At 32.7% G+C, this 14,365-nt stretch overlaps 1 protein-coding gene across 1 annotated transcript; it reads left to right on the top strand.

Annotated features, from left to right (window-relative positions):
- The first annotated feature begins 398 nt into the window (after positions 1 to 398).
- Positions 399 to 13,798, top strand: LOC117716052 (uncharacterized). The gene is given in 7 exon segments (XM_076940996.1): positions 399 to 413; positions 1,131 to 1,257; positions 1,706 to 1,801; positions 10,897 to 13,286; positions 13,288 to 13,390; positions 13,393 to 13,504; positions 13,588 to 13,798. Coding segments are annotated over 7 exon segments (3,054 nt in total).
- Positions 13,799 to 14,365: the final 567 nt, after the last annotated feature.

The following is a 14,365-nucleotide window of genomic DNA, read 5'->3' as shown; positions in this document are numbered from 1 at the left end:
TTTTATAAAGCACCTTAGGCAAAGGTAAAAAAAGTAAAGGGTGAATATAAAATTTAACTATATTCAGCCTCCATTTAAAATTACAATCTGCCTGTTAGTTACATAATAGGTCACTACTGCTACCTACCCAGCTCTACAGAGAAATACACCATCTTCTGGAAAAACAAAGCAGCTGAAGGCAGAAAAGGATTTTTTTTTCCTTCTGCCTATATAAGCTCATGATCTCTGAAGCTGTTTTCTGGCAGAAGGCAAGGAGTTGTGATTCCTGCTTTCCACACTTCAGTTTTATCAGGGACAGGGCAGGGAATTGGTTGCCTACCAATAAAGAGTGGCTCGTGGAAGGTGTAATTTCCATATAAATTTTTGTGAGACATTTCATTCTGGAGGAGAAAGAAAAGATGTGTTCTTCTCAGGTAAATGTGTGCATTGGTATGGGACATGATGACTATTTTTAGAGAAATAACCTCATATTATAACATCCAAACTTTCACTGTGCTAACTCACATTTACAAAAAAACCCTTCATATTATTCTGTGTTTTAATTTATAAAATAATTCATATAGCATATTATTTAATAAATATATAATTTTATTATATATTAAACTATGTAATAAATGTATAATACATAAGTAATATATATTGTATATTAAGTTATATAATGAATACATAATAATAAATTATATAATAAGACTGAGAGACTATTGCCATAGGTCTCAGCTTTCCTGCTGCTGCAACTCTTTAATAAAATTCTTAGGTTTTATTGATCCAAACCATGAGGTTATTTTTGTTCCTAGTTCATAACTGCACTTTTGCTACTGCAATGAAGCATGCAATGTATTACATGATATGTAAATATCTCTGCTTTCTCGAGGCTAGAAAACCAGCATTAGATCATTTAGGGGATTATGCCATTTGACCAAGAAAAGTGTCAACATCCACATGTTGAGAACTACTAGACTATTGGATCTTTGCAGAGAAGTCAAATACTCTTTTTCATAGATCATAAGTCATCAAAAATTCATATTAGTTACTGATATCATAAAAGTTTACATAGGTAACTAATCTTTTCTTGGGTCAAATATAGAACTTAGCTAATAGACATGAGGGAAAATGGTTAATTTTAATTTCAGGGTCTACTGACATTCATTGATGTGGCTATAGAGTTCTCTAAGGAGGAGTGGGAATGTCTCAGTTCTGCTCAGAAGGCCTTGTACAGAGATGTCATGTTGGAGAATTACAACAACCTGGTTTCTGTGGGTAAGAATATTTTTATTTCATAACTTCTACTTCACCTCAGGAATGTCTGAAACTTATTTTAGTATTTGGATCTGCCTTCATTAATTACACTTAATTATGAGTGACATATTTACAACTAATATATTACCTAAATTTATTTTGATTTTACATTTAACCTAAGGATCCTTCAATCTTAGTTACTTATTTGTAGGCAGTCATTATAATTTATATGTGAATCCACTTTGACTTCCACAGTTGTTTTTATCTAGTGTTATAATTTTAAAAAGATATTCAGAGTTTGAAAAAGAATTGAATTATGAAGAGTCTAAATTATTTTGGAAAAAAAGTGATTTTTAAAAAGTCATTCATGCATTTTTTAACTCTCCTTCATGTTACATGCATGGTACATTCCTATGTAAGTACCCAGGCACATTCAATTGTATATTGTTATGTATATTTGAATATACAGGTGTTACACTTTCAAAACCAGAGTTAATCATCTGTCTTGAACAACAAAAAGAGCCCTGGATTGTTGATCGAGAGAAAACAGAAGGAAGAGAACCAGGTAATCTGAAATAACATAAAATGGGAATGATAATTCTAAACCAAGGAGCAATCTAGACCTGAAGTGTGGTTATTATTTTATATTAAATCTATCTTACATAGAGATTATTCCTAAGCATTTAATTAAAAATACTGTACCAAAGAAATGTAAACCATGGCTGTTATTTGAATTTTGCCTTATATTATTTGAATAGTGGTAGTTAGAAATATAGTATGTAATATCTGCTTTAAAAAGTAGTAAATGATTATTTTGTATTTTAATTGTTATAATTATTTTTCTGTTGCAAATATATGACAAGTACATTTTAGTAATTATTGTTTTATTACCTTTCTAAAGAATGTTATAAATTATATTTTGCTCATTTTTTTCTTTCTTTCATCTCCTCGCAAATTAGTTCCACTTCCAACATTAATTCAATATCTTAGTTCTCTGACTGTTTATGTTCCTTTCTCTTTCTCTCTCTGTCTCTATCTCTCTCTCACTTTCTCTTGCATTCTCACTTTCAAAAACAGAAAAAAGAAACAAAAGTAGAAGCCAAAAATGTATTTAAAGATAGTGTTATATTTGTACTGACAAATATTTGTGAACATAATCCAAGAAATATAATATAACTAACATTGCATCATAGAATAAAACTGATTTTCCCTCTCCAAGAAATTATGTACTTTGGATAGGTTCTTACATCATAGAAAATTTTCTACCCAATTTCTCCTTCTCAAAGCTGGGGTCTTATCTGCCTTGAACATGTCCTTGTCTCTTGAATGTTGTCACAATCTCAGTGAGTTTATATAGACATTAATCTTGTGTGGAAATGCTATTTAGCATCGTTAACCACCTATGTCCTATAATATTCTTGTGTTTTATCTCTTGTGTTGATCCATGAGCATTGATAGGAGGGGTGTGAAAAATATAAGTGCATACTACTGAGTCTTCCAACATCTCGCAGTTTTTTCATTTCTCCAGGTGTTGATCTCCACATTAACCTTCTTTATTGAAGGTTGATTGCTGCAAAGATATACTGGAAAAACAATATACTTTTAGGAGACGTATTATCATGAATTTATTTATTTATTTATTTATTTATTTATTTATTTATTTGGTTTTTTGAGACAGGGTTTCTCTGTGTAGTCCTGGCTGTCCTGGAACTCACTCTGTAGACCAGGTTGGCCTCGAACTCAGAAATCCACCTGCCTCTGCCTCCCAAGTGCTGGGATTAAAGGCGTGCGCCACCACCGCCCGGCCTATCATGAATTTAATTTGCAGAAATTATAGTAGATTATAATACAAGACCCAGGACATGTTTACTCTCAGATTATTGGCCTCATATACAGTTTCAACTATGGGTTTTAACTTAAACAACCACCATACTGTCAAACAACCTGTGATAAATACTGCCAATGCATTTGTGGAATGATTTACACCAATGAGCATTGTTGAGGCCCACATTTTGCCTCAACACTTTGTCTCAACACTTTTGGGGCTAAGTGCTCTGATCAAGAGAGAGTGTGGCTCTTGGGGCAAGAGACTCGAAGAATGGAGACAAGACAGGGTGTGATTCAGTCTCTTCTATTTTCTCAAGTCTCCCTCAAGTCTCTCTTATTGAAGGGAATTCTGAGGTATTTATATACACAAGCAGGAGAACACAGGTGAAAACATTTACCACGTGCACCATACAGCTGAGGTCACTAAACAGCAAAACAAGCTATGTGGGATAAACAATATACTTATCACAGTGTGCTTCAGCTGTTATAGGCTTTTGAAAACCAAGTCTTTCATCAGGGTATATGGTTCCAGATGGCTGCAAAGTTGATCTAGCCGCTTTCTGCTTAAGTCAGCTCCCAACAGAGCATATCTTACACGAAGGTCAACATTGGACATCACAAAATAAATAAATGAATAAAACTAATAATCAATATTGTCCTCCTATAGCAAAGTAGTACCTGAAAGTACTATGAATGTAAGTCAGTAAGCATGAAATATGCAGTTTAATATTCTACTCAATATTTCTAGTGTTTTATGTATTTACTGTCTTTGTCAGTGGACACATATCCTCAGGTTTAAAATGAAAATAAATATGTCTGGAATTACTGTGATATTTCAGTGGACTATAACTCAAAATATTACAACCCATTGCTTGTACTATATGCAATGTGTAGAGACATGTGATGTGTAGCTTTGCAACGTCCATCCTAATTAGTGGTAATGTCATTTAAGCTGTCTTTCATGTGAATATATGTTAGGAAGCTTGTGTGACAGTAGTTTTTCATATATCATTAAAAGATGTGAACCAGAGAAATGGTGCAGAAGTTAGAGCTGATTGCATTTTAATTGTATGGATTGATTTCAAGATCCAGAAGCCACCTAGTGGAAAAATATTCTATAAAGGATTTCCTGATTACACATATGCCTACACACACACAACACACACACACACACAGACACACACTGTGTGTGTGTCTGTGTGTGTGTGTATAAAAACGTTAAAATTGGCCCTACTGTGTTATTGATCTCCACTATATTTCTTCTCTATTCTATGCCCGACCTCATGATATAAACTTGAGTATATTTTGTTTATCTTCTATAAAAAACAACAAGGATATTCGGGTCCCTAACTAGCTACATAGATATTCTAAATATAACAGATATTGCCATATCTTAAAAAGCTAAATTAGCACATGAAATTAAGCTTGCATTGTTTGTTTTCTCAAAATTACTCATTTATATCGATTGTTCCTAACTTCATCCATTTATCTAAAAATTCCTTAAACATAAAATAATAAAAAGTTTCATGAACCCTAAAAGGATCTTGTACATACAGCTTACAAACTGTAAGTCAAGATGAAATGGACTGTTTAAATACAACACAAATCCTCTGATGGTAAACAAGTTTCCATCAGAGCCACCCAACTAAAGAAATCCTATGGCACATGTTAGAATGAATGCCAAGTTCTTTATGTTTTTCTTCAGTGAAAAAACTCAAGGAAGTTTTCAATGTTTTTCCCTTTACAAAATAAAAATGAAATTATTTGGTCCAAAATCTAAACAGAGATAATTGAGTCTCCGTATTCCTTATATAATAAGATACTAAATTTGGTAGTAAAATATTTTGAAAATTAACTCATACACATTTACAAATGATTATCTACTATGTTTAAGTTGGTTTCATTCCAGAGATGAAGAGGATTTCAACATAAGTTAACTAACAAGGTAATAAAATGAGTAAACAAACTACAACATAGATACCACAGGATGATCTCAAAAGGCTCTGAAAAGGCCTATGACAAAATACAGGATCATTATGTTACACTTATAAACAGACTAAGGATAGTAAAGGGAGGTTTAAACAAGCCTGGTGTAGCAACATTCTTCATGGAGAGAGCCTCAAAGCAATTTGCTTAAAATCAGGGACAGTAGATGTTTGCCCATATTTTCCATAGATATTTAATATTTTATGAAATCATATCTAAAGCAATAAGACATAGTAATTAGTTTTAGATAATAAGCATAGATTAGGTACTATCAAAGTGTCTATTATTTGATAATAATTTTACATATACATAAATTTGACATGGCATTTCTCAGTCTTTTAATCAGATTTGTGTTGATCTGTGGTTCTTTTTAACAGCATTGTCATCCTTAGTGACATAACACACACACACGTGGTGATATATTTATATATTATAAGGTATATAAATTTTACATATGTAATGAGTATCATATACAGACATATTTATTTTGTACAATTTTAAGTAAATGTAAAACAATATTTCTATGTGGATTTACCAAAACTACCTTTTTATTATTTGTCAAAAAATCTTATTTCTTTTTCTATATTGACCGTTTGCCTGCTCCTAATTTAGAAACTCTTACCCATTCCAAATTTATATTTCCTCTATTTGTCCCCATCACTATCCATATAATTACACTACACTCATAAGTCTTAGGAAAATGAGCATTAGTTTCTCACTAGATATGATCAGCATCATGGGTTTTGCAGTACAGAGTGTTCATCACTTAAACAATACATTGTGACAAACAACAGGAACCGACACACAGAGATGATTTTATGTAAGTGTAAATACACATAACAAATACACACACACATGCACAGGTACACAAGTGTAGGCTCTTAAAATATAATCAAAGGAAAAAGGAAGAAAAGCTTTTACATGGGAAGGAAGGTGGGGAATGTGGAGTCTTTCCTGGGACATGCTGGGGGAAAAGAAGGGATGGTAAATAGGATGATGTGCCTACTACAATTGGAAATATTTTTTTAATTAGTTAATTAAACTAAGTTATTTTACATCACTTTACATAAAGCTTTCTTGTTATATGGGTATTCCACTTGTTTGATTAGATTTGTACCAAGGTATGCCATTTTACTTGTGGCTATTGTGAAGGTAGTTATTGTACTTATTTTTTCTTCAGGCCATTTATCAATTGTATGAAGGAGGGCTACTGAGTTTTTGGGTTAACTTTATACTGAGCCCCTTTACAAAGTCATTTTTAGTGTAGGAAGTATTTGATGAAGTTCCTCAGTCATTTACATATACTATTACATCTTTTGTGCATTGCAATATTTTTTCTTTTATTCTTTTTAAAATTATTTTTTAATTATTTTATATATTTCATCTCAAATGTTGCCACCTGGATTCTCTTCCCAAAGTTCTTCATCCCATTCCCATACACATTCACCTCTGAGAGGGTGTCCCCCCTCGCCTGCCCCTGCACATCAAGTCTCTATAAGTTTAGGCACATCCTCTCTCACTGAGGCCAAACAAGGCAGTCCTTTGCTACATATGTGCCAGGGACCTTGAACCAGCTTATGTGTGCTCTTTGCTTAGTGGTTTAATCTCTGGGAGCTCCCAGGGGTCCAGATTAGTTGACATTGTTCATCTTCCTATGAGGTTGCCTTCCCCTTCAGCTCCTCAATCCTTCCTCTGTTGCTTCCATAGGGTCCCCAACCTCAGTCCAATGTTTGGCTGTACATATTTCCTTCTATCTTAGTCAGCTGGTGGGAGAGTCTCTCAGGTGCCAGCTATGCTAGACTTCTCTCTGCAAGCACAACATGGCATTAATAACAGTGTCAGGGTTTGGTGTCCACCAACAGCCCAAGTTGGTCACTGTGTATCTTTGCCTTTACTTTCTGCTCTATTTTAGTCACAGAATTTCTTTTTATCAGGAACAATTCTGGGACAAAACTTTTAAAGGTGGGTCAGTGAAATCATTCCTCCTCTTTTACAATTTATATCTTCTTGATCTCCTTTTGTTGCCTGACTGATCAAACTAGAAATTAAAGTAGTATGCTGAGGAAAAAGTTTGGCTCTGTTTCTTCTGTTTCTGTTTTGTGGAATAATTTGAGGAGCATGGATATTAGCTTTTCGTTGACATTATGGAAGAATTCTCTGCTAAAAGCATCCAGGGATGAGATTTTTGATGTAGTTGTTTTTGTTGAGAAATTTTAATGACTGCTTCAGTTTCCCTAGTTGTATTGTTTACCTGATCTTAACTTTGGAATGTGGAGTCTATCCAGAAAAGTACACATTTCATTTATACTTTCTAATTCTAGGCACAGAGCCTTTTGAAATAAGAGTTATTGATTCTTTGGATTTCATTGGGTTTGTTGTTATGTCCATGTTTTCATGTCTGATTTTTCCATTAGGGATGTTTTCTCACTGATTTTTAGTTAGTTCAGCGAAGGGTTTGTCTGTCTTGTTGATTATTTCAAAGAACCAGCTCTATGTTTTCTTGATTCTTTTTCTTGTTATCTTTGTTTCTAATATTTTGCTTGAAGCTATGTGTTTTCTTTCCTGCCATCTAATCCTGTTTGGTGTCTTTGTTTTTTGTCATTGTTTTTGTTGTTCTAGTGCTTTCATGTGTGTTTAATTTGCTAGTATGTGATGTATCTATCTATTTTCTTTAAGAAGGCAGTGTTATGATCTTTCCTCTTAGCATTGCTTTCAGTGTATCTCCTAAATTTGAGCATAGTTTGCCTTAATTTCTCGTGAATTTAAAAATTCTTTAATTTTTTTTATTTCTTCATTGACTTCAATGTCATTGATTTAAGAATTATTCAATTTCTATCATTTTGTATGCATTCTGATTTTCTATTGTTGAAATTCAGGATTAATTCATGGTGCTATAAAAATATACTAGTGTTTATTACAGTCTTCTTGTATTTAATGAAGCCTAATAAATGACAAAGCATATGGTCAATTTTTGGGAAGGATCTGTGACCTGCTAAGAAGATTATATACTTTTTTTTTGTTTTGTTTTGTATATATCTGTTAGGTCCATGTGATTCATAATGTCTGTTATTTTCTTTTTTGATTGTTTGTCTATTGCTGAGAGTGGAGTGTTCAAATCTCCCATTATTATTGTGTAGTGTTCATTGTATGTTTTGAGATTTTGTAAAGTTTTTTTTTTAAATAATTGTGGGTTCATTTGTTGTGTAAAAGTTCAGAATAGAGACTTCACCTGGTATGTTATTCCTTTTATACATATAAAGTGTTGTTCCTCATGTGTTCTGATTATTTTGATTGAATATCTATTTAATTAGATATACAAATGGCTAATCCAGCTTGTTTCTTGTGTTTATTTGATTAGAACAACTTTTTATCAAGGACTTTCTTCTGTTGTAGTATTTGTCTTTGTTACTGATTAAAAAAAAACATTTTGATTTAAAAAAAAACAATGAAATGATAGATCCTGGTCACATATCCATACATTTAGTCTGTTTTTTTTTTTTAAATAGGAAAATTTCATCCATTTATATTGACAGATATTAATGAGGAGTCATTGTTAGTATCTGTTATTTAGATATTGTTGTGGTGTGTGTGTGTGTGTTTATGTGAATGTGTGTGTTTATGTGCATGTGTGTGTTTGGTATTTCTTCCTTTGCTTTTTCTGGTGTGAATTATTTATGTCTTGTTTTTTGGGGGGTGTATTTACCCTTCTAGTGCTTGAGTTATCCTCCCACTATTATTTATAAAACTGTATTAATGGAAATTTTTTTATTGTATTTGCTTTGCTTATGGATTTTTTTGGTTTTCTTCATTGGTGGTAATTTAATGTTTTGGGGGATAAAGGTTGTGGTCGAATATCTGTAGTGTCATATGTCTAGGCCCTTCTAGCTTATAGATTATCTGTTGAAAAGTCACGTGTAGTTCTGATAACTTTGTCTTTATATGATTTTTAACCTTTTTCTCTGGCAGCATTTTGTATTCTTTCTTTTGTACTGTACATTTAGTCTTTTGTATCTTATACTCTGAGGATTTAATTTTGGATCCGATCTATTTGATGTTCTGTAAACTTCATAGATGTATAAACCATATGTTTCTTTAGGATGGAGAATTTAATTTTCATAAATTTCTAGTGAATAATTTCTGTGCCTTTAAGCTGGGAATCTTCTCTTTCTTCTATTCATATTTTTTGTGGTTTAAACATTACATACTTTTCCAAATCTCCTGCAAATCTGGTGTTAGAAATATTTTAGACTTGAAATTTTCTTTATCCAATTTATCTTTTTCTATCATATCTTCTACATGTTTGATTTTCCTTTCATATCTTTTATTTGGTTGGCAGTACATGTGTATAAAGATCCTGTTCTCTTCCCTAGGTTTTTCAGTTCATGTTTTGTTCATTGCTTCTATTTTTCTTTTCAGATTGTGAATATTTTTATTTACTTACTTCATCCATCTGATTGTAATTTCCTGCATTTCTTAGTATTCATTTATTTTCTCTTCAAGGATATCTACATTAGATTTTATTTTCTGTACTTTAGGGGAATTATTCATTTTTTAATGGTCTCTATCATCTTCACAACATGAAATTTAAGACCATTTTCTTGCAATTCAAGTTTGCTAGTATATACAGTGTTTGCTAGTGTATACAGTGTTTGCAAGTGTATACAGTATGTACAGTATATATTTTTTGTCCTCTTGTTGTGAAATAGTACTTTGGGTATTGTTGAATATATTTTTCTCATGTGCTTTAGCCATCTGGTTGTCACTGGTATTGGAAGGCCTGGTAGAATTGTTGCTGTTCTCTGGGATTTCGGGTAGAGTTGTGTTGCCCTGTGTGGCAGCAGCATTTTAGAATTACTGGCCAAGCTGGTAGTGCCTTGTGGCTTCAAACATTTTTTTGCTCAGGAAATGAATGTCCTTAAGGGACAAAGCTAGGGGTTTCTAATGGCTGCAGGAATTTGGGATTGCAGGTAGTTATGTGTACTGAAAGATGCAGATCTCTTCTGTTGTACTTGCCAGGGAACCTGTATTGTAGAGGTTTAGGGACTGGGAAATCTCACATGGTTGGGCTGGGTGTCAGCAGGCCTCCAAGGATGCAGACAGAGCTGTCTTCCAGACAATGATGTGCAGACCAGGGATTCAGAAATATATTTCAAAAATAATGTTTGAATTTTCAAATTTTAGTTTCAGAATATCATACTTTAAATTTAAATATACTGTAACATATGAGTATTTTAGAAAAATCGACATTATACACAGATTAAAAATTCTCAATGTTATATGAAATTTATGTCTCAGTGAATTTTCTTTAAGATTTGAGAACAATTTTAAATCTTCATTTCTCATGTGCCTGACATGATTTGTAACTGGTACACTTAGATTTTTATTATGTTTCTTTCTTACAAATAATCTTTTTGATGTTAAAACCATTAATTAATATTTGACTAGGATTCAATCCTAAAATGAGTATTGTACTTCTTTATTTCTGTCATTGTTTTCTTCAAGTGATCTGAAAAATGATTTGTATCCATATTAATAATTGAGAATCATAATGAGGAGGAAAAATTATTCATGGGTGATAGTTAAAAAATTTGTTTCAAATAAACTTTTACTCTGAATAATTCCTGATGACTTTTGTATATATTAGAAAATATATGATACATTTCATGAAATGTGTCTTAACCTTCTTTACATTTATGACATTTATTTCATTGGAACAACGTTTCTGAAATTCTATGTTATGTCCTTTTGCTTAAATCCTATGATTAGTGTTATTTTAGGCATTATTCCAGTTTATTATTTTCATCCAACTCAAACACGTCATATAATGGTTTACTTTATTTCTTTCAGCACTTTCCTGTGGTCATAACAAGGCACTCTTCCCAAAAGTGTGTATAGAAGATTATTTCCAGAAAGAAATAACACAACAATTTGAACATAATGACCTTTCAGATTTACAAAGAAAGAAGTTCTGGGAATATAGAGATGGCAGTGAGAAGCATAAAAAGTGTCATCATGGAAATGTTCTGCTGGGGAAACACATCTATTTGTTTTCTGAAAAGGACAAAGAGGCTCGAATCTCTCCTGAGAGAACTCAGTCTGAGTCACTCCCAATTATACAGTTAGAGACTGCTCTAATAAAATGTTCACAACAAGTTTTAAAATACAACTCAGTTCTACACACAAATGTAGAACCATTCAAAAGTGATATTTGCATGAATAAACTAGATTTCTGGAATTATTTAACAAGTAACACATTATTAGACAATATTACACCAAGTTATGAACAAAGAAGATTTTGGAGACAAGAAAGTACTGAGTATCATGAATATGAAAATTATTTCCCTAAAAATTTATTGCAGCTCTGTCAACCAGTAAATCTTTGTGATGAGTTCTACAATTTAGATCAATGTAAGAAAATGACCATGTATGCAATGAAACTTGGATCATATCATGAGAGAGATGCTTCTGCAAATGCAAACAGATTATATGATATCAACATAGTCTATCAGAACCCATTAAGGAAGTATTACCTAAACATTCTACATAGAGGTATTTTATACAAAGGAAATATCTTACATGATTCTCTTCATAAAAGAATTACTAGTAAAAATAAGATAAGTAATTCTGTTTCAGAAATTCAAGACAACCCTGAAAGAAGACAGGCTATCTCTAATAACTACTATCAGTTATTTTTCCAACTTCTGGAATATGCCACAGAGAAAATTCACAAATATGATGATAATTATGGTATTTTAAATCAATCCTTAATACTTCAGTTATATAATGCAATGTGGATGAAAGAAGATGACAGCCGATACACATGTGATGCTTACATGAATGCAACAATTGAATCATCAAAATTACAGAGGGATAATATAAACCATATTAACAGAATTATTTTCAAGGACCTAACATGTGAAAAATTCTTGAATTTTTATAAATATATATTTCCACATGTTTCAGTTCATAAAGGAGAAGGCACTCAGAAAGCCAAAGTATTTACCCAGACCCCAAATATTCAAGCTCACCAAAGCATCCATAAAAGAGACAAACCTTACAAATGTAAAGAATGTGGAAAATCTTTCTCCTGTTTCTCAAGGCTTAAAGTTCACCACAGAAACCATACTGGAGACAAGTCTTACAAATGTAATGAATGTGGAAGATCCTTCTCCCATTCATCATGTCTTAGAGTTCACCACAGAATCCATACAGGAGACAATCCTTACAAATGTAAAGAATGTGGAAGATCCTTCTCCCATTCCTCAAGTCTTAGAGTTCACCACAGAATCCATACAGGAGACAAGCCTTACAAATGTAATAAGTGTGGTAAATCATTTACACAGTCCTCAGATCTTAAAATTCACTACAGACTCCATACTGGAGACAAACCTTACAAATGTAATAAGTGTGGTAAATCATTTACGCAGTCCTCACAACTTCATGTTCACTACAGAATTCATACTGGTGAGAAACCTTACAAATGTCATGAATGTGGGAGATCATTCACCTATTCCTCAAGTCTTAGAGTTCACCACAGAATTCATACAGGAGACAAACCTTACAAATGTACTGAATGTGGGAAGTCTTTTGCCCATTCCTCAAGTCTTAGAAATCACCACAGAATCCATACAGGAGACAAGCTTTACAAATGTAATAAATGTGGTAAATCATTTACACAGTCCTCACAACTTCAGATTCACTATAGAATTCATACTGGTGAGAAACCTTTCAAATGTACTGAATGTGGGAAGTCTTTCACTCGTTCTTCATATCTTAAAGTTCACCACCGCATCCATACTGGAGACAAACCTTACAAATGTACTGAATGTGGGAAGTCTTTCACCCGTTCTTCATATCTTAAAGTTCACCACCGCATCCATACTGGAGACAAACCTTACAAATGTACTGAATGTGGAAAGTCTTTCACCAGTTCTTCATATCTTAAAGTTCACCACAGCATCCATACTGGAGACAAACCTTACAAATGTAATGAATGCGGAAAATCTTTTGCCCATTCCTCAAGTCTTAGAAATCACCACAGAATCCATACAGGAGACAAGCTTTACAAATGTAATAAGTGTGGTAAATCATTTACAAAATCCTCACAACTTCATGTTCACTACAGAATTCATACTGGAGAGAAACCTTACAAATTCAATGAATGTGGGAAATCCTTCACCAGTTCTTCCAGTCTTAGAGATCACCACAGCATCCATAATAGAGACACACCCTACAAATAGTAATAAGTGTGGTAAATCATTTACACAGTCCTCACATCTTTTCATTCAGTATAGAATTCCTACTGAAGAGGAATTACATTACAAATGTAATGAATGTGGGAAATCTTTCACCATTCCTCCAGTCTCAGAGTTTACCACAGAATCCATGTAGGACACACACCTTAGAAATGTCATAAATATGATAAATAATTTACATGGTTCTTACATCTCCAAGTTTACTACAGAACCCACTTAGAGTTCAACCCTCCAAACATAAAGGATGTGGCAAATCTTATATCTGGTGTTAATCTCTCTAAGGTCATCAAACAATCCATACTGGAAAGCAATCTTATAGGTATAATGAATGCAGAAAGTCCTATTCCTGCTCATCAAATTTTCAGTCTTACCAGAGAATCCTTACAGGAAACAAACCTGAAAAATGTGGTAACAGTGGACATTTATTTCCAAAGTCCTCAACTCTTCAGCCTCATCACTATAATCTATCCTGGAGACAAACCTTTCAAATATAGTGAATTTAGGAAATCATTTACCCTGTCCTCAAATCTTCAAGGTGACCACAGAATCTGTGTTGAAAAAAAATTACCAATGTAAAGAATGTGAAAAATCATACACTCAGAAATCTTACTTGCAAACCAAATTTAGCATGCATACTAGAGGCAAACCTTACAAATGTAAAGAATATGGCAAATCATTTATCACAAGTTCAATCCTTAGACCACAAAAAAGATCCATGCAAGAGACTAACATGATAGGTAATTACTCTTCTAGTATTCATTCAGAAATCTGTTGTTTACAATGAGAAATGTATTCATAAGAATTTAAATAATGTTGAAACCTTACTCAATATCAGAGAACTACCACAGGAAAGTCCCATATTTCATTAGGAATTGGAAACATTTTACCCCAAAAGAGCTTATATTCATATTAAGTATTTATTTGGAAAAAAATGAAAAAAAGCTCACCCAGTACTAATCTGACATCATTAATTAATCATGGTATGGAGTTTATATTCTAACAAAGAAATAGTATTTTAAAATGTAAGGATTTAAGCCAAGATAATATTAATAACTATCCTA

The sequence above is a fragment of the Arvicanthis niloticus genome, chromosome 10 (genome assembly GCF_011762505.2).
Source record: "Arvicanthis niloticus isolate mArvNil1 chromosome 10, mArvNil1.pat.X, whole genome shotgun sequence".
NCBI lineage: Eukaryota > Metazoa > Chordata > Mammalia > Rodentia > Muridae > Arvicanthis > Arvicanthis niloticus.
This window is presented reverse-complemented; position numbering and strand designations above follow the sequence as displayed.